The 26,607-nt window shown below is 44.3% G+C and overlaps 1 protein-coding gene across 8 annotated transcripts in view; it reads right to left on the reverse strand.

Annotated features, from left to right (window-relative positions):
- Window positions 1–26,607, reverse strand: part of LOC124775714 (sorbin and SH3 domain-containing protein 1) — a 1,093,224-nt gene that overhangs the window by 298,770 nt on the left and 767,847 nt on the right. For all 8 annotated transcript variants that reach the window (XM_047250558.1, XM_047250581.1, XM_047250574.1 and 5 more), the window contains one exon: window positions 14,826–14,998. In XM_047250558.1, coding sequence (XP_047106514.1) covers window positions 14,826–14,998 — 173 coding nt within the window. The remainder of the gene's footprint in view (window positions 1–14,825; window positions 14,999–26,607) is intronic.

Genomic DNA, 26,607 nt, shown 5'->3' on the forward strand with positions numbered 1-26,607 from the left:
AATAGTATAGACCCACGTCAAGATCGACGCATTATGCGAGCTGCAGTGGCCGATCGATGATCATCCAGGGACAAAATCTGCGCGTAAGTTGCACTTGCTTTGTCATCCGAGACTTTTGGGAACCATCTGCAGGCAGCAGGACTAAGATAGCCGCGCGGAGTGACCGCGCGGTTTAAGGCGCCATGTCACGGCTTGCGCGGCCCCTCCCGCCGGAAGTTCGAGTCCTCCCTCGGGCATGGGTGTGTGCATTGTTGTTAGTTTAAGTTAGGTTAAGCAGTGTGTAAGTCTAGGGACCGATATATTTGTAAATTTGTGGTAATATCTTACGGGACCAAACTGCTTAGGTCATCGGTCCCTAAGCTTACACACTACTTAATCTAACTTAAACTAACTTACTCTATGGACAAAACAAACACCCATGACCGAGGGAGGACTCGAACTTCCTACGGGGACAGCCGCGTGGACCGTGCAAGATGCCCCTGACCGCGCGGCTAGGGTCCGATGACCTCAGCAGTTTGGTCTCTTAGGAATTCACTCACATTTGAACATTTTAATGCGCGGGATAGCCGTGCGGTCTTAGGCGCCTTGTAACGGTTCGCGCGGCTTCCCCCGTCGGAGGTTCGAGTCCTCCCTCGGGCGAGGGTATGTGTGTTGTCCTTAGCGTAAGTTAGTTAAAGTTAGATTAAGTAGAGTGTAAGCCTAGGGACCGATGACCTTAGTAGTTTGGTCCCATAGGAACTTACCACTAAGATTACGTGTGCCTCTGGATAGACTACCACCGACACCATGACAGTACGAATCATGGCTACTCTTGTCGTGAAAACGTTGGTTTGAAAGTGGAATAGCGTTCTGTTGGCTTCAGAGAGGAGGGTAGGTTCTTTCTGTATGCGAGTATGGACGTATACACATATGGCGTAGACCTGGTAAAGTGACTATTCCAGAGTGCGTTCCCCAACGACAAAAAGGTTCCATCCCAGGCTTCATGGTGTGTGTGCTGAGGGCATAAGTTAAACTCACGGTCACTTTTGCTCGTTTAGTGTTTCTGCACGGTAAGGTAATCAGTGCACGTTACACCGCACAGGCTGTTATATCCCTGTGGCACTGGAATTTCTTCGACAGGAAGGTGATATGCTTTTCCAGCAGGACAATGAACATCCGCGTACGACGCAGAGTGCTCTTCATGGCTTACAACAACTGCTATGGCCAGTATAATCACCAGATGTCTCGCCAACTGAATGCGCATGGGACATGACGCGGGAACTTACTGGTTCTCCAGGGCATGCGAGGACAATTGGCGAATTGCAACAAAAGGCGCACGATCCTTGGGACAGCCTATTGCAGGATGCCATTCGGCATGATTGTTTGCATGCGAGAATATGCGCCTTTAATGGCGCTAGATCGAGGGAGAGCGCGGGGGAGGGAGGGGGAGAGAGGGTACACAGTGTATTAATGCGAATGTTTGGGCATCCTTTACAATGACAAGTTTGTTTCATTTGTTCTGAATTTGTTATCATATACTGCAAAAGTGGAGCTACCTTTCACATCACTTTTCAATAAAGTGACCTTGTCCTTGGTACTGTTTCATTTTCCTCCCGCAGTGTACGAGGACTGATCGTCAAAGACTGGAACTGATTTTTTTCACACTTTTTTATGACTCCATTTCAATGCTTACGTGATCTTTTTCGAGGTACTCCCCTCCTAGTTCAATGCAATTTTTTGGGCGTCTCTGCAAGTCCTGGAACACACGGCGCAGGCCATTCTTTGTCGGGTCCCTGAGAATCGCCTCACTCTTCTTTAGCACTCCTTCAGAATTCTCCAATCGGATGCCTCGAAGCTTTGCCTTTAGTGATGGGAATAAAAAAAAATCACAGGTTGCAACACTGGGCATATAAGGCGAATGCGGTACACAGGTAATGTTGAATTGAGCCAGAAACCGCATGACCTGATTTATGACGAGGGGCCGCGCATTGTCATGACGAAGTCGTAACCAAGTACGGAAAAGTTCTGGTCGTTTCCTTGCAATGTGCTTCCTCTGTTTAGCCAATACTGATCTGCAGTATGCTGCTGTAACGATAGTGTGAGGTGGAACAGTATGCTGTTAAATCATTCCATGAAAGTCAAAAAAATATGATCATCATTATTTTCCCTGAATATGGACCAACTTTCGGGCGACTACTACATGTGCTGTCTCGTTTTCCCTCGGAATTTTAATGATGCAGCCATGACGTATCGCCGGTGATAATGTTTCCAGAAATGCATTCCCTCCGTCTGCAAGAAGACACAGCACCCCACAACCTGTCTCTATTCGCGCAGCCTTTTGTTCTGGAGTCAACAGACGTGGCACCCAAGAGGCACAAACATTGGTCGTATGGAGATGATCATGCATAATCGTAGACACTGCCATATGAAACTCTCAACACTTCACTGAGGTTACGTAATGTTATCCGCCGATTCTCACGGACAACCACAGCAGCTGTGTTGAACTTGACTTCAGTTACAGCAGAAGTCGAAACAACAAGTCCACCCTTCATAATACAGACAAGTCGGTCTTCCTTGAAACTTTGTTGCACGAGACAGCGCATCTTCACCGTACACTAGGTGCAGCTTTTCCTGAGTTTCAGTGGCTATACGGTTTAAAGGAACACCGAATTCTGTCGCACCATACTGCTCCCCTCGCGTCACCTCCGCTGTTTGGTACGTGAAAAGCGTCTACAAATTAGAGCATTACTACCGACGTACTGGTACGAGAATGCTTCCGCCTATAGACTTCATACGAGGTATGATAAACAAGTAACGGGAATTACTGAATTTCGCGGGCTTCATACATACGATTTTCAAAACTGTTTTACAATCTTGTTGATACACACGTATGTTTGCATTTTCGACTGTTTTTAATATTTAGTTTATTGTTGGAAGTCGAAGATTTTATATGTATTTTCGAGAGCTTGGCGAATTTTTACTTTCGAAAAACATGGTCAAAGAATTTGCATTAAATTTTGCTTGAAAAATGGAATAAAGCGCAGCACCGCATTCGAAATATTGACTGTGGCTTTTTGAGAATTTAATATTAGTAAGACAAGAGTTTACGAGTGGTATGAACGTTTCAAAGGGTCGAGAAGAGCCGGCCGGTGTGACCGAGCGGTTCTAGGCGCTACAGTCTGGAACCGTGCGACCGCTACGGTCTCAGGTTCGAATCCTGCCTCGGGCATGGATGTGTGTGATGTCCTTAGCTTAGTTAGGTTTAAGTAGTTCTAAGTTCTAGGGGATTGATGACCTCAGAAGTTAAGTCCCATAGTGCTCAGAGTCATTTGGTCGAGAAGACGCTGAAAACGACGACCGCCCTGGACACCCTAGCACATCAATTACTCATGACAATGTGGAAGAAATACAGAAAATGTTTCTGAAAAATCACCTAATCATCATCAGTGAGGTTGTTGATGCCGCTGTATCCTATGGTTCATGCCAGGTCATTTTTTCGCATGTTTTCCGCACAAAACAAGTAGCAGTAAAATTTGTTCCGAAATCGTTGAATTGCGACCACAAACGACATCGCGTAGACACGGCTCAGGAATTGCTGAATGAGGTCGACAACGGTCCTGAACTTCTAAAGAAGGCTATAACACCAAATGGAACGTGGGTGTACTGGTATGACGTCGAAACTCAGGCCCAATCGTTCCAGTGGAAAGTGCCTGAAGAGCCATGACCGAAAAATATCGACAAGTTCGATCACATGTGAAGGTTCTTTCAACTTTTTTCTTCGATTACAATGGGATTGTGCATCGCGAGATCATGCCTTAAGGTCGTACGGTTAGTAAAGAGTAATGCTACCTGGAAGTTGGGCGCCGTTACCGTGAGGCAATTTGAAGGAAACGATCAGAATTGTGGCAAAACCACTTGTGGAAATTGCATCACGATAATGCTCCCTTTCACACCTCAATGGGTGTTCGTAACTTTTCGGACAAAAAACAAAACCGTTACGTTGTCTCAGCCACCATATTCCCCGGACATGGACTCCTGCGACTTGTTTCTATTCCCGAGGCTGAAAAGCACTATGAGAGAACGTCGTTTTCCCATCACTGATGAGATAAAAGCAGAAACGCTGAAGGAGCTGAACCCCATAACGGAAAACAAATTCCAGAAGTACTTCCAAGATGGGAAAAAGCGCTGGCATAGGTGTATCATACCTGGGGAGGATTAGGGATAAAGTTGATGTTCATGAATGAATAAAAATTCTTTAAGAAAAACGAAAATTCCCGTTAGTTTTTGATTACACACAGTACTTAAAAACATGCTCTTTTCAAATATTCATAGTAGAGACAGGAAACTATCACGGAAACTACAAGAAAAATTTGTATGTTGTATGTTAACCGGGAACCTAGAAACGACGGAGAGGCTCCGTCCCCGCCGCAGCCGCAGTGGTCCACAACCCCACGACGACTACCGCAGTCCACGTCACCCCTCCGCAGTCCCACACCGAACCCAGGGTTATTGTGCGGTTCGGCCTGCCGGCCGGGGTGGCCGAGCGGTTCTAGGCACTACAGTCTGGAACCGCGCGACCGCTACGGTCGCAGGTTAGAATCCTGCCTCGGGCATGGATGTGTGTGATGTCCTTAGGTTAGTTAGGTTTAAGAAGTTCTAAGTTCTAGAGGACTTATGACCTCAGAAGTTAAGTCCCATAGTGCTCAGAGCCATTTGAACCATTTTTTTGGTTCGGCCCCCGGTGGACCCCCCAGGGAACGTCTCATACTAGACGAGCGTAACCCCTATGTTTGCGTGGTAGAGTAATGGTGGTGTACGCGTACGTGGAGAACTTGTTTGCGCATCAATCGCCGACATAGTATAACTGAGGTGAAATAGTGGGAACCAGCCCGCATTCGCCGAGACAGATGGAAAACCGCCTAAAAACCATCCACAGAATGGCCGGTTCACCGGACCTCGGCACAAGTCCGCCGGGCGGATTCGTGCCGGGGACCAGGAGCTCCTTCCCGCCCGGAAAGCCGTGCGTTAAGCCGCCGGCACACGAACCGTGCTGTCGGACATTAACGTTGAGCGTGCCAAGTTCAACGTGCTGCTGAACGCTCAGGAACGATGCGACTTGTGCATACGGTACGTGGGCCCCAGCGTGGTATACGCGATCGCAACGCACTCCAGCGGCAATTGAGGAATGTTTCTAGTTCGTAAATCACACTGTTTACTCAACGGGTGCGCGTAAAATTCCCACGTTAGCTCTCTTAAACGCACATTCTTCCATCGTCCACGAAAAGGAAAGTACCGCGTCCAATCAATAAGGACACAGGCTTATAAAAGTTCCATTACAAACCATGCGGTACAAATTTGGAATACTTCGCCGCATAGTATCAGAACCTAATAAAAACGCGAACGTTAGGGGAAAAAAAACTTAGCTGTGTCAAGTTTCGAACCACCGCCCTAACCAATAATCCAATGCTGGAAAGCGACGCTACTCAGTACGCTAAACCAACAACACAACCTTCGTATCTAATCACATTATCTTACCCTTGCTGGAAACCTTAATCGATAGATATGTTACTAATTGAAATTTAATTATAAAAAATTGTACCAAGAACAATGCGCTTTGGGTGGATCTTCAGTGTGTGGCTGCCTTCCAATAGCCTACTCTCATAATACGCCAAGTTACAATAATTCTTTTGCCACGAATATGATGTTTCTCATTATTTTATTGGAACGAATCACACAGATAACAACGAGTTTTCCAGTGATTCTCAATTTTCTGGTGCTCAGAAACGGCATATATACATATAAGCTTGAAATGAATGCTAATATGGCGCCTAACAATTCTGTACTGAAGGGACACGGCGTGCGTGTGACGTAGGTGGCGTAGTGCCATCTCATTGGTCAACGCTCAGACGCACGCTCAGAATATCTGACATGCCAGATATTGCTCTGCACGTACGGAAAGACTCCCGAACGTGCTATTCCATGCTATGACGTCGAAACTCGGCACGCTCAACGATTGGATGCAAGGTCCGTGTGCCGGCTTTAGACCGCACGGCCAACCTGGCGGGCTCAGGAAAAACATTAGTCTGAGGTTTTGTTGCTTAGTCCTCGTAGGAAATGCTTAAATTGGAATTAGTACTCACAAGGGAACCTCCCCATCGCACCCCCCTCAGATTTAGTTATAAGTTGGCACAGTGGATAGGCCTTGAAAAACTGAACACAGATAAATCGAGAAAACAGGAAGAAGTTGTGTGGAACTGTGAAAAAAATAAGCAAAATATACAAACTGAGTAGTCCATGCGCAAGATAGGCAACATCAAGGACAATGTGCGTTCAGAAGCGCTGCGGTCCCGTGGGCAGCGTGAGCAGCTGCGGTACGAGAGGTCCTTCGTTCAAATCTTCCCTCGAGTGAAAAGTTTAATTTTTTTTTTTTTTTCGGACGATTATTATCTGTCCGTCCGTCCGATGCGAGGTAACTGCGCCGTAGTATGGGGGACGCTACACCTAAACAAACATCGAAATACACGACGTCAGTCGATTACAGTGCACGGAAGAGAGAGTATTCCTGCTAACGAGGCTCCCTGGCTGGCATTTGACTGTTCGCTACTTTGGACGAGAGTGCATTAAATACGTGAGATGTATTCCGTGGGCAATATGAATCCAGCAAATATAGCACGCGACTTCAATAACAAAAATGGCTCTGAGCACTATGGGACTCAACATCTTAGGTCATAAGTCCCCTAGAACTTAGAACTACTTAAACCTAACTAACCTAAGCACATCACACACACCCATGCCCGAGGCAGGATTCGAACCTGCGACCATAGCAGTCCTGCGGTTCCGGACTGCAGCGCCAGAACCGCTAGACCACCGCGGCCGGCCGACTTCAATAACAATCGCACGGTTTTGCGGTGCGGTCGCAAAACACAGACACTAAACTTATTACAGTGAACAGAGACGTCAATGAACGAACGGACACATCATAACTTTGCGAAAATAAAGAAAGTAAACTTTTTACACGAGGGAAGACTTGAACCAAGGACCTCTCGTTCGGTTGTTCCGTAGCTGCTCACGTCCACTCAGTTTTTTTATTACAGAGGCCAACCAGCTCTCTGACCGAACACGCTGACCTACCGTGCCGGCTTCCTCAGTTCCTACTATCATTGATGATGCCTATCTTGCACATGGACTACTCAGTTTGCATATTTTGCTTATTTTTTTCATAGTTCCACACAACTTCTTCCTGTTTTCTCGATTGATCTGTGTTCAGTTTTTCAAGGCCTATCCACTGTGCCAACTTATAACTAAATCTGAGGGGGGTGCGATGGGCAGGTTCCCTTGTCAATAGGTTAGAGCTGAACGACGAGCGGACGTACCTGGGGGCAGCAGCCTGGTGCCCGGTCTCTCTCGGACGGCCGGTGCAGCCTGCAGCGCCTTGCGCACCTCCGCGGGCGACGCCAGGTCGGGCGAGCGGCTGAGGCGCGTGGGCGGCGCCGCCCTCCTAGCCGCCTTGGCACGCGCCGGCTCCGGGGAGGCCGACTGCGGCCGCGACCGCGCCTTGGGGGCGGCGGCGGTGGCGGCGGCGGGGGCGGCGCCCAGCTTGCTGGTGATGCGCTCGCGCAGGAACGTGACGTTGGCGTGCCGCGACGCCTGCTGCCGCCTCCTGGCCGCCTCCGGGCTGGCGGGCAGCTGCATGCGCGACCACATGCGCAGCGTCGAGTTGTGGCGCGACGACAGCCGCTGCGGAGGCAGGGGCGGCGGTGCGGCAGCCGCGGGGGCGGCGCTGGGCGGCGCCGGCGGCTGCGCTGCGGCCTCCGCGGCCGTCGCCCTCGTCGCGGTGGCGGCGCCCACGCAGACGAAGGAGGGTGCGGTGCGCTTGTAGGTGGAGAAGAGTGGCGGCGGGTTGTCGTGGTGCACGGTGACGGGGTAGCAGGTGATCTCCTGGAGGGGCCGCGCGGGGTTCCGGCGCACGCGGATGCGCGTCAGGTGCGGCGAGATGGGGAAGTACTCGAGCGCCGGCAGGTCCCCCGCTAAGGCGACGCCACCACCCACACGTCAGCCGCGGCTTATCGCCGGCTACTCTGCCTCTCATGCGTGCCACCGCATCGCCCCAGGGCTCCAGTGCGCCGAGTTCTACTCACTACCTCTGCTCTACAGCTGTCTGGAAGCGACTCGCGTGCCACAGGGAGGAGATTCTACGTTGGCCAATACCGGACTACCGCAGTGGGGGAAAGTGAAAGAAGACAACTGTCACTGCACCTCAAATCCTCTCCTGCAGCTGATCAACTCTCTACTACCTACCTGGCTCTTCACAAACCATTCTGAAAATCGCTGCTCCGTGTACGAACAGGGAAGGCAAGTAAGAATGTGAGACCTTTACCAGACAGTACAACTACTCAGCAAGTGAATAAGTATGCTATAGTGAATTTATATTGTATGCAGCCGCTGCGGCTTAGTAACAGCGTGGTTCTGTAAGTCCACCACCAACAAACACAAAAAGATGCCATGTAATGCAGTCTATGGCCCTAAAGTAGTTTGAACGCCACGATGCTTTACTGGGTAGCCTTCCATTGTAGGCAGTATGAACGAAGTGTCGGAGGTCATCCATGATTGGTGTTGTTGCTGTTCTGGTCTTCAGTCCAAAGACTGGTTTGATGCAGCTCTCCATGCTACTCTATCTTGTGCAAGCCTCTTCATCTCCAAGTAACTACTGCAACCTACATCCTTCTGAATCTACAGAATGAGATTTTCACTCTGCAGCGGAGTGTGCGCTGACATGAAACTTCCTGGCAGATTAAAACTGTGTGCCGGACCGAGACTCGAACTCTGGACCTTTGCCTTTAGCGGGAAAGTGCTCTACCAACTGAGCTACCCAAGCACGACTCACGCCCTTCCTCACAGCTTTACTTCCCCCAGTACCTCGTCTCCTACTTTCCAAACTTCACAGAAGCGAGTTCGAGTCTCGGTCCGGCACACAGTTTTAATGTGCCAGGAAGTTTCTTCTGAATCTGCTTAGTGTATTCATCTCTTGGTCTCCCTCTACGATTTTTCCCCCCTCGCTTCCTTCCAATACTAAATTGGTGATCCCTTGATGCCTCAGAACGTGTTCTATTAACCGATCCCGTCTTCTAGTCAAGTTGTGCCACAAATTCCTCTACTCCCCAATTCTATTGAGTATCTCCTCATTAGTTACTTGAGCCATCCTGTATGCTTGGTGTATCGTCTTATAATGATATTATGTGTCCCACAGCCCAAATAATGCCATATGACTGTAAGCAGAGTTAGATCAAAGATTGCTGAAGGCAATTACAAAATTATATGAAAATAAAACAGGGAGCGTAAAGACTGGGAATAGTTGGACAGAAGAATTCGAAGGGTCTGTGCCAGGGATGTGGGCTGTCACCGACCCTCTTTAAGCTGTATCTAGGAGCAATCCTGCAGACTTGGTACAGTAAATGCCAGGTTATGGGAGTGTGCACAAGCAGGACATGAAGATGATATGAACTATATGATAAGAAAGCTTAAAACGGAATACAATAAAAGGCTGGCTTAAAGAACATGAAAAAGTGCGAGTATTTGGCTGTTGGAGCGGGAAAAGCAAACAATTTGGAGGGAGATGGAGAAGTAACTGTAAGTGTAGAAAAAACAAAATCTCTTGGAGTATTATTCAATAATACAGGGCACAAGCAATGATGAAATCACTGGTAGAATTGATAAAAGACGAGCTGTAAAAAAGGGTAATGAACTGTGCTCTTTGGAATAAAAAGATAACAAGAATAACGAAGAAGACACTGTATAAAACTATAGTCCAGAGTGTGTTTTGTTCAGATCAGAAGCCTGGGACGTTAGCAAAAAAGATACAAAACACTGCTTGCCACCGATACTATTTAAGACGTATCTCAAGCTGTACTACGATAAACAGGATCAGAAATTAGGAAATCCGACAAAGGACGAAAATTGATAGGGATACCTGTGACGACATCCAACGCAAACAGATGGTGTGGTTTAGCTATGTGAATAGGATGAACGAAGACAGGGTATTAAGAAGGTCACTCCAAAAGAAATGCACACTATTTTTGTAAAAACACAGGTTTCATTCTGCATGTGTAAAAGTTTTACAGTGTGTAGATACATCCCTCCCGCTTGTTTTCAAACTTAGTTCAACCTGTTCCCGTGAGTTGCGCCGTCACAGCATGTCTTTAAGACGGCTGCTACACTTGACGTTCGTCAGAAGCAGCGTTCTGTCATAGAATTCCTGTGCTGTGAAAACGAGACAGTGGGAAACATCCACAAGGGGTTGAAAAAGGTGAATGAAGATGCTGCTGTCGATCGCAGTACAGTTACTCGGTGGGCAAGCAGGTTACGTGATGAAAGCGGGCACGGCAATATTGAGGATTGTCCTCGCAGCGGCAGGCCTCGTACTGCACACACTCCAGACAATGTGCAGAGTTAACGAATTGGTGACTGCTGACAGACGCATCACAGTGAACGAATTGTCACGCTACTTGGGATAGGGGAAGGAAGTGTTTGCTTAGTACTGAAAGTGTTGGCGTTAAAAAAGGTTTGTGCCAGGTAGGTTCCCAGGATGTTGACAGTGGCTCACAAAGAAACAAGAAAAACGGTAAGCAGCGAACTTTTGAAACAGTACGAGAATGGTGGAGATGAATTTCTTGGAAGAATTGTGACAGGTGATGAAACATGGCTCCATCATTTTTCACCAGAGACGAAGAGACAATCAATGGAGTACCATCATGCAAATTCATCCAATAAAAAAAATTCAAAACCACACCTTGTGCCAGGTAGGTTCCCAGGATGTTGACAGTGGCTCACAAAGAAACAAGAAAAACGGTAAGCAGCGAACTTTTGAAACAGTACGAGAATGGTGGAGATGAATTTCTTGGAAGAATTGTGACAGGTGATGAAACATGGCTCCATCATTTTTCACCAGAGACGAAGAGACAATCAATGGAGTAGCATCATGCAAATTCATCCAATAAAAAAAATTCAAAACCACACCTTCTGCTGGAAAAGTTATGGCTAAGGTGTTTTTCGATTCCGAAGGACTCTTGCTTGTGGACATCATGCCAAGTGGAACCACCATAAATTCTGATGCATATGTGACGACACTGAAGAAACTTCAAGCTCGACTGAGTCGTGGTCGACAACTTCGGCAAAAGCAGGATGTTTTGCTGTTGCACGGCAATGCACGGCCATACGTCAGTCAAAAAACCATGGAAGCGATCACAAAACTCGGATGGACAACACTGAAACACCCGCCTTACAGTCCTGACCTGGCTCCATGTGACTATCATCTCTTTGGGAAACTGAAGGACTCTCCTCGTGGAACAAGGTTTGAAGATTATGACTCCCTAGTGCACGCTGCCAAACAGTGGTTCCAACAGGTTGGTCCAGACTTTTACCGTGCTGGTATACAGGCGCTGGTTTCAAGATGGCGTAAGGCAGTTGAGAGGGATGGAAATTATGCGGAGAAATGAAAATATTATTCCTAAAGGATGTATCTACACACTGTAAAACTTTCAAACATGTAGAATAAAAGATTAATTAAAAAAAATAGTGTGCATTTCTTTTGGAGTGACCCTCGTAAATAGGATACTACGAAGGATACCATCCCAGAGGAAGAAATGGGGTCGTCCACGGCGCAACCGGCAAAATGATGTGGAGGAGGCAATCGAAGCAAGGAATATGAACATTGAGGAAAATCAGGGCAGAAGAAGATAGCGACTGGGGGCGGAGATGTGGCGCCAGCCGTAGATAATCCGCAAGAAGAAGCAGAAAGCTGTAATCTTTCCCGGTCAAATGCTTGAGAAGAAATGCATTTGCTGAAGGGAAGGGAGGTTAGATTTTAGCAAGCCATCCAGTGGAGCTATTAGAAAAACATTACCTAGGAAGAGTTACGAGGCGTCAGTGAAGGAATCATCTAAGCATTCGTCATAAATAATTTAAAGAAACCATGTAAAACAGTTTATTCCCATTGGTGTCCCGATTCTGTATGAAGTAATTAAGCCACACCATTTTTCCATTACTAGGCTGTACTTTTAACATGTTGAGTCTGTGCTACTAAGACACTCAGCTGATTTCAGCCTATACAGACAGTGATCAATATTTACAGACAAATGCCTAGTCCAAATTGTGTGTGTCTGTGTGAGTTAGCTTACTGCTAGAGTGACTGTTTACTGGTAACCTACGCAAAATGCAAGGGCAGCTGACATTCTTCTGAAGAGATGGAGTTGTAATTTGCAATTCAAGTACACCGTTATGAATCATCTGTATGTATGATGACCTCAAAATGGTCACAGAGGCATAAATCAACCAACTGTGATAGAAGTATAGACTTTTGCATAAGCTCCCAGCCGAACGGAAAGCTTGTGTAGAACGTGAGATCCACAGAATGGGGCGACTCGGCATTCTATACAAAGTATCAGCAAAGGTTGAAGTACGTTTAAGTATACTAAAACTTTCTACACCAATCGGTATCGCCACCTTGATTCTTTGGACTCCTATTCACGCACGTAACCGGTGGAGGTACCAAAATTACATTAATCAAAATCTTCACGCTGAGGAAGTTTTCCATATGCGAGCAATACTAAACTGCACTGCACAGACAACACGAGGGAGCCCACTGACTGGTGGTAAATACGCAAATATAGGGCCATACCCAATAGGGCATGATGGTGTTCAAACTAGGCTTTAGTTTCATGATTTATTTAAAGAACCGTCTAGAGCAGTTCTCTTTAAATGTAGAACAGGCATTCTTATATATTTCTGGTCACATGCATGAACCAACTTTTACGCAAGGCACATATACACTACAGGTATATTATTTATAAACCGCAAGCTGATATTCAATGCTACACTGTCTCTCCTTACGTCAAAGCTAAACACAGATAAGTTTATCAAATAGTATTGACGTTTCACCCAATCCTAGTTCGAAATTTTGTATCTTTTGTAACAACAAACACATTTTAATTGCTGCATCTATGAATAACACAGTAACTTGTCAGCCACAGACAAAGCATACCTGTTACTGTTAATTGTTTCCTTCCTATTCTTCTCATCGACGCTGCTCGGAAAAATAGCTACTTGTGCACTTTTTCATGTAACCTAACCGCTGCCGCTTCAATATTGCCATTGTCGTCCTAAAGTACATACAATTTGTCTCGTGTAAGGTAGACACACCCAAAGATATCAAAACACAATAGAACTAAGCGACTATTTGGCTATGCGGTAAAAGATCACGTCTTATCTTCCTGAATACTGAGAACTTAATAGTTAAATCCACACTACTTAAAAGATCAGTGTAGTGGTGTAATGCACGCCAATGATTGCAGTGAATGTCTGTAATGTTAGCTGAATTCTGGGTGTACATGTATGTGTGCGCGTGTGTGTTTTAACCAGTTAGGTTTGAGTGTGCCTAATTTTTAGTGCGTGTAATTTTAAGGGTTTATGAAATTCAAAACACGGGATTCGTCAAAACTTGGCATCGGCACTAAAGACTTTCCCGTTGCATTCCCACAAGCGTACCATCATGTAATTGTGCCCTTTGTCAGTGTCCACAAAGAACTTGACGCACCGAACAGAACTAGTTATGAGGCTGTAGGTATTCTGTCCCCTAGTCGATATGGAGATAGGGACGAAGCCAAATATGACTAGAGTGGTTGTTTGTTGGTTTTAAAGAATACCAATAATATAGAAACGATGTGTCATTATGAAGAGTATCAAGTATGACTACTCATCTATTAAGATTGCCCAAATGACCTCTACATCTACGTTTTCCACATTACCTTATGGTGTGTGGCAGAGGGCCCTTCGTGTACAATTACCCTTTTAGCCCTTTTTCCATTCGTGAATGGTACGCGGGAGTAATGACTGCCGGTTAAACCTCCATACGAGTTCGGATTTCATTGATTTTACTATCCCCCATTTCCTGAGATACATGTGGGATGAAATGAAATGTTGCGTCATTCTTCTCGGAGAGTACTCACACAGAATTTTAACGGTAAAACTCTCCGTGGTGAATGACGCACCTCTTGTAGTGTTTGCCACTGGAATTTGATGAGCATCTCTGTGACGTTATCGCGCTTAGTTAATGATTCCGTAATGAATTACACGGTTCTTCGTCTATCTTCTCCGTCACCTTTATAATTTCTATCTGCTAATGGTCTCAGCAGCATTCAGGAATGGCTAGGGAATGCTTTTGTAAGCCACCGTTCGCGCGCGAACTGCATTTTCTATGAAGTCTTCTAGTTACCTCAGTCTAGCACCTGCTTTTTTCACGATTTGATTCCTGTGATCATAGAAACTTAGGTCACTACTGAAGATTACTCCCAGATATTTCACGGTTGTTACTGTCTCCACATGGACGGTACCTCTGGGGTACAGACTGTGTGGAAGCTACAAGCATTACAGGAAGTAGGCACATATCAATGGATAGAGCACCTCTTCAAGTTAATACTGCAGCAAAAGTCAGTATATGCATTGCTGATAAGAATTGTCCGGGAAGGCACGACAGTATGTTCGTGGGAGTGTGACAACAAGTAGCGAATGATTTGTCTATATATTCTGACATGCCTGTCACTCTAGCGCAACCACGCTACAGCGCACATTACGCATTGAAACTTGGATATATGCTGTATCCACTGATATGTGTATTTTTCTATATGTTTTCGCGTAGTCTTGTTCTGAAAACTCAGAGATACTAAAGAATAATGCTGGAGAGTTATGGCTTGTCGATATCTCGAGTATACAGCCAAGCGCCGTGCTGTTTCCTTGCTAAGCGTGCCGAGGCTACGCCCAACTACAGCCTGCAGAGCCAGCCGGCCGGGACTCACCCTTGGGCCGCTGTGGCGCGGGCTTCCGCAGGCCCTGCAGAGGCACCTCGCCGCCGCGCTGGATCGCCTTGTAGACCATCTTCTGCTCCGCCGGGCTCAGCTGCTCCTGCACCTGGTCGTCCCGCCGCTTGAACACCAGCGTCGAGTCGCTCTCGTAGCCGTCCTTCAGCGCGCTGCACACGAGACATCCTTTCAGTCACTCGTTCTGTCCTCTCTCCACTCCTTTAAATGCACTCCTCAAGCATACAGACAACACCTCTCTTCCTATGAGGGCTATTCTTTTTTCAACCTCCAGTCAGTCGCGACACTTGAAAAATGGCTCTGAGCACTATGCGACTTAACTTCTGAGGTCATCAGTCGCCTAGAACTTAGAACTAATTAAACCTAACTAACCTAAGGACATCACAAACATCCATGCCCGAGGCAGGATTCGAACCTGCGACCGTAGCGGTCACGCGGTTCCAGACTGAAGCGCCTTTAACCGCACGGCCACACCGGCCGGCCGCGACACTTGAAAATCTGATGAAGCTTTGCACAGATGTGTTACGTCTCACGTATGTCTGTCTATCGCGTAACGTTACAAAATGTCCCGTTTGGTGGGTAGATATGTGGGTACTTGTCATGAATTCCTAACTCTGAATATCTCTACGTCACACAACCACGCCTCAGTTACAGCATTATAAAATTTGTAAGCAATGGAAATTAAATGTGAATGAAAAGATACCTGGCTCTGTGTAGTGGCACTGAAGATGACTTAGCGTATTTTATTCCAAGACTGCGCATGTTACTCCCCACACAGAGAAAGAAAATTAATTACACGATAAATCAGTCTAAACTAAAAGCCGTAAATTCAACTAAATACCTAGGTATTACAACTACGAACAACTTAAATTGGAAGGAACACTTAGAAAATGTTGTGGGGAAGGCTAACCAAAGGCTGCGTTTTATTGGAAGGTCACTTAGAAAATGCAACAGACCTACTAAGGAGACTGCCTACACCACGCTTGTCCGTCCTCTTTTAGAATAGTGCTGCGCGGTGTGGGATCCTTACCAGATAGGACTGACGGAGTACATCTAAAAAGTTAAAACAATGTCAGCACGTTTTGTACTATCGCGAAATATGGGAGAGAGTTCCATAGAAATGTTACAGGATTTGGTCTGGAAATCATTAAAAGAAAGGCGTTTTTCGTTGCGACGGAATCTTCTCACGAAATTCCAGTCACCAACTTTCTACTCCGACTGCGAAAATATTTTGTTGACACCGACCTACATAAGGAGGAACGATCACCACGATAAAATAAGGGAAATCAGAGCTCGTACGGAAAGATATAGGTGTTCATTCTTTCCGCGCTCTATACGTGATTGGAACAATAGAGAATTGTGAAGGTGGTTCGATGAACCCTCTGCCAGGCACTTGAATGTCATTTGCAGAGCATCGATGTAGATGTAGATGAATAAAGGTGACCATGGAATCTTGTCTATCTGAATAACAAATAGAATTCAGTAACATCACACATTTGTTTTCAGAAGACATGAAACTTAGCATAACACATCGATTGTATTTATGCTCGTGTTCATAAAATGAAGTGCACTGATGTACAGTTGACAAAGTTGAAAAGAGGGTGGCAAGTTGATTCTAATTCTGACATTAAATATGGATAACGTGATCTGACTGTAACTAATACGACTTACAGTGTTTGTGAACTGTTGATTGTAACAAACTACTCAGACAGCGACTGCTGCTGTGAGAGCATGGTGCAATGTGTGAAACTCGCCCTAAAGGTTCCCACTGCCGCTGCTGCGAAATGTTCACCATGCACATGTAGAAATCTTGGATGCGGTGGCCAGCGCGCCACTGCATTGGGTTCAACGGTGGAGCACTGTCTGCTCCATCAGATCCACCTTCGCACCCAGAATCCATGGCCCAAGCTCAAATCGTACCACGGCACCCAACTGAATTCGGCGCTTCTCACTCTTCAAGCAAGTCCACGAAACACTCTATGTGAAGTACACACCGAATAACTAAACACCACCATTCAAAAATGGTAGCGCTATCCTGCGCCAATCGCATATCACTTCGTGTACTATACAGCTTCTCTCCATAAGACAGGAAAAACTGTTCCTCCAATCCTAACAAATCTCGAGGCATCGAAAAGGCGTCCACTGTTACTATACTTGTGTCATCAGCAAAAAGAACTAGCTTTGCATCTTAATTAATATAGAGTGGCAAGTCGTTAATATATACAGGGTGTTACAAAAAGGTACGCCCAAACTTTCAGGAAACATTCCTCACACACAAAGAAAGAAAATGTGTTATGTGGCCATGTGTCCGCAAAACGCTTACTTTCCATGTTAGAGCTCATTTTATTACTTCTCTTCAAATCACATTAATCATGGAATGGAAACACACAATAACAGAACGTACCAGCGTGACTCCAAACACTTTGTTACAGGAAATGTTCAATATGTCCTCCGTTAGCGACGATATATGCATCCACCCTCCGTAGCATGGAATCCCTGATGCACTGGTGCAGCCCTGTTAGAATGGCGTATTGTATCACAGCCGTCCACAATACGAGCACGAAGAGTCTCTACATTTGATACCGGGGTTGCGTAGACAAGAGCTTTCAATGCCCCCATAAATGAAAGTCCAGAGGGTTGAGGTCAGGAGAGCGTGGAGGCCATGGAATTGGTCCGCCTCTACCAATCCATCGGTAACCGAATCTGTTGTTGAGAAGCGTACGAACACTTCGACTGAAATGTGCAGGAGCTCCATCGTGCATAAACCACATGTTGTTTCGTACTTGTAAAGGCACATGTTCTAGCAGCACAGGTAGAGTATCCCGTATGAAATCATGATAACGTGCTCCATTGAGTGTAGGTGGAAGAACATACTGACGAAACTAAAATGAGCTCTAACATGGAAATTAAGCGTTTCCAGACACATGTCCACATAACATCCTTTCTTTATTTGTGTGTGAGGAATGTTTCCTGAAAGTTTGGCCGTACCTTTTTGTAACACCCTGTATTAAGAACAATAAGGGACCCAAGACTGAACCCTATGGGACACCATTCTTGACACTTCCACAGTCAGAGGACATTGCTGGTTTTTGCAGACTATCTGTACTGCTAACTTCAACCTTCTGCATTCTTCCAGTTAAGTATGAATTAAACCATTTGTGGACTGTCCCACTCATACCACAAAACTTTCGCGTATCTAGAAGAATTTCATGATTCACACAGCCAAAAGCTTTTGTAAGATCACAAAATATCCCAATGGGTGATGTTCGGTTATTCAGTGCATTTAATATTTGATCAGTGAAAACATATATAGCATTTTCTGTTGAAAAGCCCTTCTGAAAACCAAATTGACATTTTGTGAGTACTTCATTTTTACAAAGACGAGGGTTGGAACTTAAATAGTGACAACTATTTATTTACAGCTCGTACAAAATAGATACGTGTTTCAAAGTTTTCCTGACCTTCAAAGTAGTCACCAGCCTTGTGTATAACACTTTGCCAGGGATGTGGAAGTCGTAGGATACTTTTAGCAGTGTCAGTAGTGTTGAAAGTTCGAACGGCGCAGTCTATAGCCCGACGAATTTGTAGCAGTTCTGAAGCGAATGCCGTGAAGTTTCCTTCAGTTTAGAAGTAGAGTTGAACTCACGAGGGCTTAAGTCAGGGGAGTGCAGTAGGTGGTATAGCACTTAGCAGCCCCATCAGTCAAATAAATCAGTAACACCTTGCACTGTACGAACTTGAGCATTGTCTTGCAAAATGATGGTCAGATCCTGCAGAAAGTGTCATCATTTGTCTCTATGCTGTTCATTTTTGGAACACAACCTACAGCCAGTAGGAGAGGTGGGTTGAATTTCAGTTTCATCAAATTGCATAGGTACTGCCTCTTCCATATTCTGCCTTGCTTTTCTAACGAATAGCTGGATCCTATTTTCTCTATAACACTTAAAAAGTGATTGTTAAAAATGTTTTCTACTTCTGACTTCTTTTTAACAAACTTTTCATTGTATTTGACAGAAATACAGTCTTCCTGTGGTCTCGGCTGCTCTGTTTCCCTTTTAACAATACTCCAAATTGTTTTAATTTTGTTATCAGATGTGCTTGTCTCAGACATAATGCACATACTTCTGGACTTTTTAATAACTTTTTTAATAACTAATAGTTTTTATAATGTTTCACTGTTTCGGGATCATTACTCCTCATAGCTGTAACATACATTTCCCTTTCTTGTTTACAAGATGTTTTTATCCATTTAGTAAGCCATGCCTTTTTACATGGTTTCTTATAATTATATTTCACTGTTTTCTTAGGGAAACTGTTTTCAAATACACTCACAAATGTATCCTGAAATAGGTTAAATTTTAAATTAGTATCATGTTCCCTGTGCACCTCATCCAAGTCTAACTGTTGCAAGCTTTCCCTAAAATTCTGAATTGTTAAATCGTTAATTGAATGCACTTATTTGGAAGACGGCGTTCCAATCAACAGACTGTTATTCTGCGCACGCAGAAACCAGTGCGGCTTGTGTGCCCATATGGCCTCGGAAACACGCGAGTGCTCTCCTGGCGACACAGCGTCGGGAATCCTGCATTGCCGCCCCATTTCAGTGACATGTTTTCACAGACCTAACAACGAGGGTTGAATGAAAAGTAATGCCTCCGCCTTTGTTAACTGGGTTTGGAAGGGAATATTTTAATAAATCAAACGCAGAACTAATCCTTAGAATGTGATCTTTAGTTACCAGTATTCACTTTTCCACATAATCGCCAGCCAACTGGATACATTTCTGCCAACGATGAACAAGTTTTCTAAAGCCGCCTCGGAAGAAGTCGACACTCTGTTTCAGCAACCACAGTCTCACAGCTCTCTCAACGTCTTCATCAGAAGCATAATGATGTCCCCGCAGATCGTCTTTCATTATCGGGAACAGATTGAAGTCAGACGGTGCTAAATCTGGACTGCATGGAGGATGCCGTACGGTGGTGGGATTCAGTCTCTGAAGTTCTGCTGTTGTGGCACGTGAAGTGTGTGATTTGGCATTGTCAGGCTGCAGGAAAACGTTTCCCTTTTCCTTTCGTACCCTTGTTAGCCGTCGTTTCAGAGTTTGTAGCGTTGTGATGTAACGCTCTGAAATTATTGTTGTTCCACGATCAAGGAAATCAACATAGATAATACCATCTGCATAGATAATATCATCTGCGTCCCAGAACACTGTGGCCATGATTTTTCCAGCTGAGGTCTGCGTCTTGAATTTCTTTTTCTGGGCGAGTCTTTGTGTCGATATTCCATAGACTGACATTTGGTCTCCAGGTCGTAATGGTATACCCAAGTTTCGTCTCCTGTCACAACTAAATGGAGAAAGGCATTACCTTCATTCTCGTAACGTGAGAGGAGTTCCTGGCAAATTTTAAGTCTGTGTGCTTTCATTTCAGGAGGCAGCATCCGGGGTATCCATTGTGCACAGATCTTCCGATAGCCAAGCAAAGCAATAATGTGACCCACACGTTCTTGTGAAATGCCGATTGTGCTTGCAATTTCTCTCTGAGTGATACGACGACCGTCCTCAATGCCGACTGTGCTTGCAATTTCTCTCTGAGTGATACGACGACCGTCCTCAATCAATCTGTCAACATTTTCTTGTGAAGCTCGGTGGTTGCTATCACAAGACGTCCAACTCTTTGTTTCTCATGCAGGTCAGACGTTCCCGCCTCAACATTTTCAAACTTACTCGCCCAACGACGCACAGTACTCACATCAACACAATCACCATAAACTGCTTTCATTCTCTGATGAATCTCCTTTGGGGGACACCTTCTACTGTCAAGAATTCAATGAATGTACGTTGCTTAAGTAGCATTGACCGACCGTCTGCGCAGGGTTCCATACTTTACGCAGGGTTCCATACTTTACACTGTAACAACACAACCGTTCACTGCTTAGGCTTCCAGCCAACTGGAGCTGTAGAGAAGAGGCTACGGAACAAGCCAGTAACTGCCGCATACTAATGCTGCCAACTGTTGAAGAGTTACAAGGGTGGAGGCATTACTTTTCAGTCAACCTTCGTAATACCAGTCTTAGAGGAAGGTCCCCAGGAACCAACGCGAAGACTCCTGCAGAGACGGCGGAAAGCAATTCTCCTCAGCCGAAAGCAATTGTCCATCTTACCTCGGCGGAAGCAGTCATAAGAAGTTCTGTTTGTGGCCTCTGCTTTTGTGGCCAGTGGACCGCCTGCGGCGTAAGCCATGTCTTCTGTCTCGGCTTCCGCTGTGCGGAAGTACCGGAGAGTCTCCCTTTGATCTGTCGATATCTGCTCTCGCAATCCGCTGTGTTTTCCGCACTGGCACCAATAAGCCCCCCGGCCACAGCCGTGGCAGTCTGAAAACCCACGCACTTAGCTCTACCATCTCTGATCACTTCATGCACCTAGTTTTGAATTCAGTATTACAACCACTGCCAACCCTCTTTAATAGTCTCCTTGACCATAGACCCTTTCTAACCTAATGAAGGTACCCTAATTGTATATGTCAGCTCGATTGAATAGATAAAGTGGAAGAAAGAAGCGTCCAAAAGACTTGGCATCTTTCACCGTCACACTTTTCAGTTCTGAGCATACAATGAGCACTAAAGATCCCTAGGAAACTACTGTCTCCTGCCATGTGAGATTGCCTGCTGAGGGGTGTCGCCTGATTCCTTGCAGCCCACATAACGTAACTGTCACATGTTTCCTTCTTCATGAATTATTCTTGGCCGAACACCGCAGGTGCAACGAAGATGCTCCTGCAGCGTTTTTGATGGTAAGTGTTTTCTCACCGATCAGAGAGCCAAGATTTGGCTCCCTCTCATTTTCATCTCTTCACTCACAGGGACGACTAGCTACGATGGCAGCTTTTTGGCGCGGAAACGAGCTGTATACCAACATAAGGAATTGGCAGATATCACAGGCCTTCTTTGACGTTGGTATTAAAAAGTTGGTACCACATTATGATAAACAAATAAATTGGGGCGGTGACTATACAGAGGAGTAGCTGGACGGTGTAGCTAAATGTCGCAAATGAATTACTTTTCATTTTTACTGTGTTTTCCATTTGGCGAGCGAGCTCTCACATAATAGATCAGCAACCTTCAGGCAGCTCCATCACGTGGCCACCCACCACTGCTTCTGCACACCTCAGCATCGCAAGTACAACAAGAGCCGTTAAGACCGACCACCAGGAGCCGAAGCCCCTACTGCAGAGAATGCTACCAACAAGAAACCTACCCGCGTCCATGTGCCATGTGACAGGGAAATAGTTCAAACCGTACTCCACCACAGACAGCGACAGGACAGCACAAATCAGTCTGGCTTTGACAGCTTCTCCTGGTCCAGGTGATAGATGCTACTCATCCCATCAAACAGGCTTGCTCTCTAAATACATCATTAGGGACAAATGCCACTGTCAGAAGTCATCGTTTCTTCTTCTGGACTCTTACATTGGCTGATATCCAGGGACAGCAGCTTCTGCAGCAGCACAGTGTGTTCATCATTAGTGACGTTGTTCTGAACTGCATGTTCTGCCCTTCAGTCCCAACTGTAAGTGCTTTCTCATTCAACCTAAACCAGAACAGTCGTCATTATCACACTCAGACTCACAGGCCACGAACTTAACATCCAGCCACTAATAACTGACAGATACAGCATCGAGCAAGCGCTCATTCCTAACTTGGCAACTTGGCTCCAGGCGTTGTTCAGTTGGTGCATTTTGCCAGTGTTTACTCTTTGAACTTAAATCTCCAATCAGTGTCTTCGGTGTTTAGTGCCAATCTGACCTTCTTGTTGTCCACAGTTGTATTGTACCTACTGCTTTACTCTTGTTACTGTATTCTTGTGTTTTGTTTCCATATTATCAAGGCAGTCGGTTTTTGTTCAAAAAACTTGTTATATCCTGGGCAGCATTTTCCTATATCGTGCAGCACGACACATCAAGCGGTTGAAAAAAAAAAATCCCTACTACAAAGAACGATTCACACTGAATGTCAATGTGGTGGGACATGTATCATCATCATCATCAAATGGAGGTGTGTTATCACTAGACAGAACCCCAACAAAACCACTTTGCTGATCCCAACAGTCAACAGTGGCACTCACATTATATGTGAGATAAAAAAACAGAGTATAAATTGCTGGCCATTAAAACTGCAACACCAGGAATGATAACAGACTATGAAATTTAAATGATTATATTTGTAGGCGACTTGGAGGTATAAAGAACCGAAATAAAGTACACAGAGCTGCCACCTCTGCATCAACCATATGCAGGCCAGTCTCTCGGTAACCCATGACCAGACATTTTCAATGAAAGGCTGATCTGGAGAATATGCTGGATAGTGCAACAGTTAAACACCCTCTGGATCAAGGCACATCACTGTTGTGTCTTGTTCTAGGGAGACATCTGCAATAGAAGGCAAGTAGATGCAATCTTATCTTAATTTAATGACAAACAAAGTTACAACACTTCTAAAATTCCTGTGAGTCTGAATGGAACAAAATTCTCAGTTGTTAGAGAGGTAAACCATCAAATTTTATAAAACAATGTCAGATTGCTAGTTCAAATAAAACCCAATAGAACATTTTAACTTCTTTTTAAAATAACTTGACAGTCCTCTCATATGAAAACCAAATCACAATTACTAAACTTCACCACACCAATCAGAAACAGAATATTATTGTGCTTTCCTTGCTGTTTACACGCACTTACATTAGCAATCGCTGTCATGACACATTCAAAAAGGTATTTTCTAGTTAATGTGACCACACACTTTTTACTTTATTAGAAACAATGTTTTTATCTTCGTACTGTCTAGGTAGGAACCTTATGGTTTAAACTTTTGCAGTTTCATCATCTTACATACAGATGAAGTAAGTCCACTTCAGACACTAACATTAGTTTACACTAACAAATATCACAACTCTTACATTTGTATCACCTGCATGTTCTACATGCTTTATCTCTCTCCAGATAACATCATCGTCCTATACCTTGTTGTACTGTGGACGTATGGTGACATCTTCACTACTAGCAATGCTTTCCAAAAGAGTGAATTATTTGTTTGCAAAGTAAATGCTTTAATCCTCTGTTGTCCATTTCTCAGACTAAGACTAATGTGAAGCTATATATAATACATCCCACAATCGAAACAACTGCTACAGTTCTTGCTAATACTATTTTCATTTTTCATGTAAAACTTTTAAAAAATATATGACTCTAACAGGATTCAAACATGCAGTCTATCTTTCTGCAGACGAATGCACTTTCCATTTCACCAGTGAATGCATAAGTACTAAGTTTTGCCAAGAATAATTTTGTTGTGCTTTGGGTTGTAGCTCATGATTGACAGCTGAAATCTAATTATTAATTGGATCCACTTGCAAAAAATTCTACAAATTCTTAGTTTTGAGTGAGTTGAATGATGTTGCAGGGAGCAGGGAAAAGAATATCTGTCATTGCACATATCACTGCTCTAAATGTATGGAGCATAAACGTATCAACCTTTGCAAGGCTTCCACTATCAGTGTTCATAAAATTCCTTTCTATTGTTACCTATAAGTTGTAATTGCATTTTCTATCACTAAATAGCTAAACTGTCTGCAGTAAAAGTATGTAAAAACCTTGTAACTTACTTACTTGTAACTGTCTTACTCCTAGCTTGTAATGTCACCAGAGCATCAGTCAATAACAGAGAATTTTCGATCACGTGACCAAGCCTTGATATTTAATGATTTTAAGCTTTAACTACACAAAAATAAACGATGTTCTGTGAGAATGTTGACCATAAATGCTATTTAAATGTTATAATCAATCAGAATAATAACAGTCTGAACCAAATTTTTAACATAGGAAAACAGTCTATTGTTGTCGTAGTTTGGCAATGATGAAGATGACATTGAGTGCTCTGATTGGAGGAAATCAGCTACAATGTGTGAAGTGCCAACTGTCAAGTAATTTTAATGACACTATAACCTTGACTCCCCATCTAAAAACCAGACAAAAATCCTGCTCTAGACTAAATCTACAAATTGGCTGAACATGGGGAATATATCCTTCCATCATCATTGACACCCTCAAAGCCTCTATCCAATTAATCCTTGCTTGTGCCAATGTCACCTGCATTTCTACTTCACCTTTATTCTATTACTTCCTTCAGCTGAAACATCACATTCTACCCGGCATTTCAAATGCACCTATTCTTCTTCACTCAAATCCTGTATCAGTTTAGTAAATTTCTCTTTCTCTTCTTCTTCAGCGAACTCCTTTAGATTTTTCACACTTTTCACAAACTTGGCACCCTATCATTTCATTCCTCATTATCAATCATTGTACAATGCTTTACTTATACTAGTTAATCCCATTAATGTTATGCCTAACGTCTCTCCACATCATATCCTAACAAAACTTTAAATACATCCCCTAAATCACCATGCAATTTATCCACACACCTATCCATCATTCCAAATTTAACAGAATACTCCTGTCCCCCCCTCCCGCATCTCAAGTCTCATCTTATCCCCACTTCCCTACTTTCCCTTCCATCAGTTTGATCCAATATCATCTTCCCAATCATTTCCATCCCACTTTCTTTGCAGTACACTCTTACACAGAACAGTCATCACTTACTGCTTGATTCTTGCCCAAAATCAACAAATCCCATTTCTCACATCCATCCCAAGTTCCTGACAGTCCTAAAATCACAAACCACCAACACTGCCAAACCAAACGTCAGTGGAATACAACAGTAAAAATTTTTGTTTCCAACAAATGTCCACCTGCACCCCCCACTCCATGTGGGAGGAGGGGGATGAAATCATGACAGAGAAAAAAAATCATCTGCAGAGTGAGATCCAACTTCACTGCATGGTAAATTTCCATTGAGACATTACTTGTATAAGATAGTAAAACTGCCCCAGTTCTAATTCTAATAAATGCAGTTGTGTTTCTAAATTGCTGCAAGCACCCAGAATTGCTGTAATGTCTTATGTCTGAGAACAGAGATTACATCAATATGTTAAACTGATGTCTTAGTCCAAATGGAAGGTGGCAGTGGTAATTCCTCTTCCAGAAAGTGTACAAATTAGCACAAACAGTCTACTTGCAGTACACTATTGTCTTGCTGGGAGTGGGTATCCAACAGCAAAGAGAGAGAGAGAGAGAGAGAGAGAGAGAACAGAATGGTGACACTGGCTACTTTACTTCATAATTACTATTTAGAGCAACATTAGTGGTGATGAGCTGATAGGTAGACAAAGATCTAGGTTAAATTGAATGTTTCTGAGTTCAGGAAGCAAACGAATGTGATGCCATGTGATGAAGCTTGCATAATTACTAAGCACTTCAAGTAATAATTAAACAAAAAAGAATTATAGAGGTTGTGTTTGTGACTATGTCTCTGTTTCTGATTTGTATTATGACAGTGATAACATGACAGTGATGTATATTGGATGTAATTCTGTTAATTCGTATTATGACAGTGATAAGATGACAATGATGTATATGAGATGTAATCCTGTCATTGGTTCCCCCAATTTACATTTTCACACAGCTTAACTTACTGCCAAAGCTACCGACACATTTTTTTGTAAACAATATCTCTTCATCTGAGAGTAGCACTTGCAACCTAAGTCCTCAATTATTTGCTGCATGTGTTCCAATCTCTGTCTTCCTCTGCAGTATTTACCCTCTACAGCTCCCTCTAGTACAATGGCAGTTATTTTCTGATGACTTAACAGATG

The sequence above is a fragment of the Schistocerca piceifrons genome, chromosome 1 (genome assembly GCF_021461385.2).
Source record: "Schistocerca piceifrons isolate TAMUIC-IGC-003096 chromosome 1, iqSchPice1.1, whole genome shotgun sequence".
Taxonomy (NCBI): Eukaryota; Metazoa; Arthropoda; class Insecta; order Orthoptera; family Acrididae; genus Schistocerca; species Schistocerca piceifrons.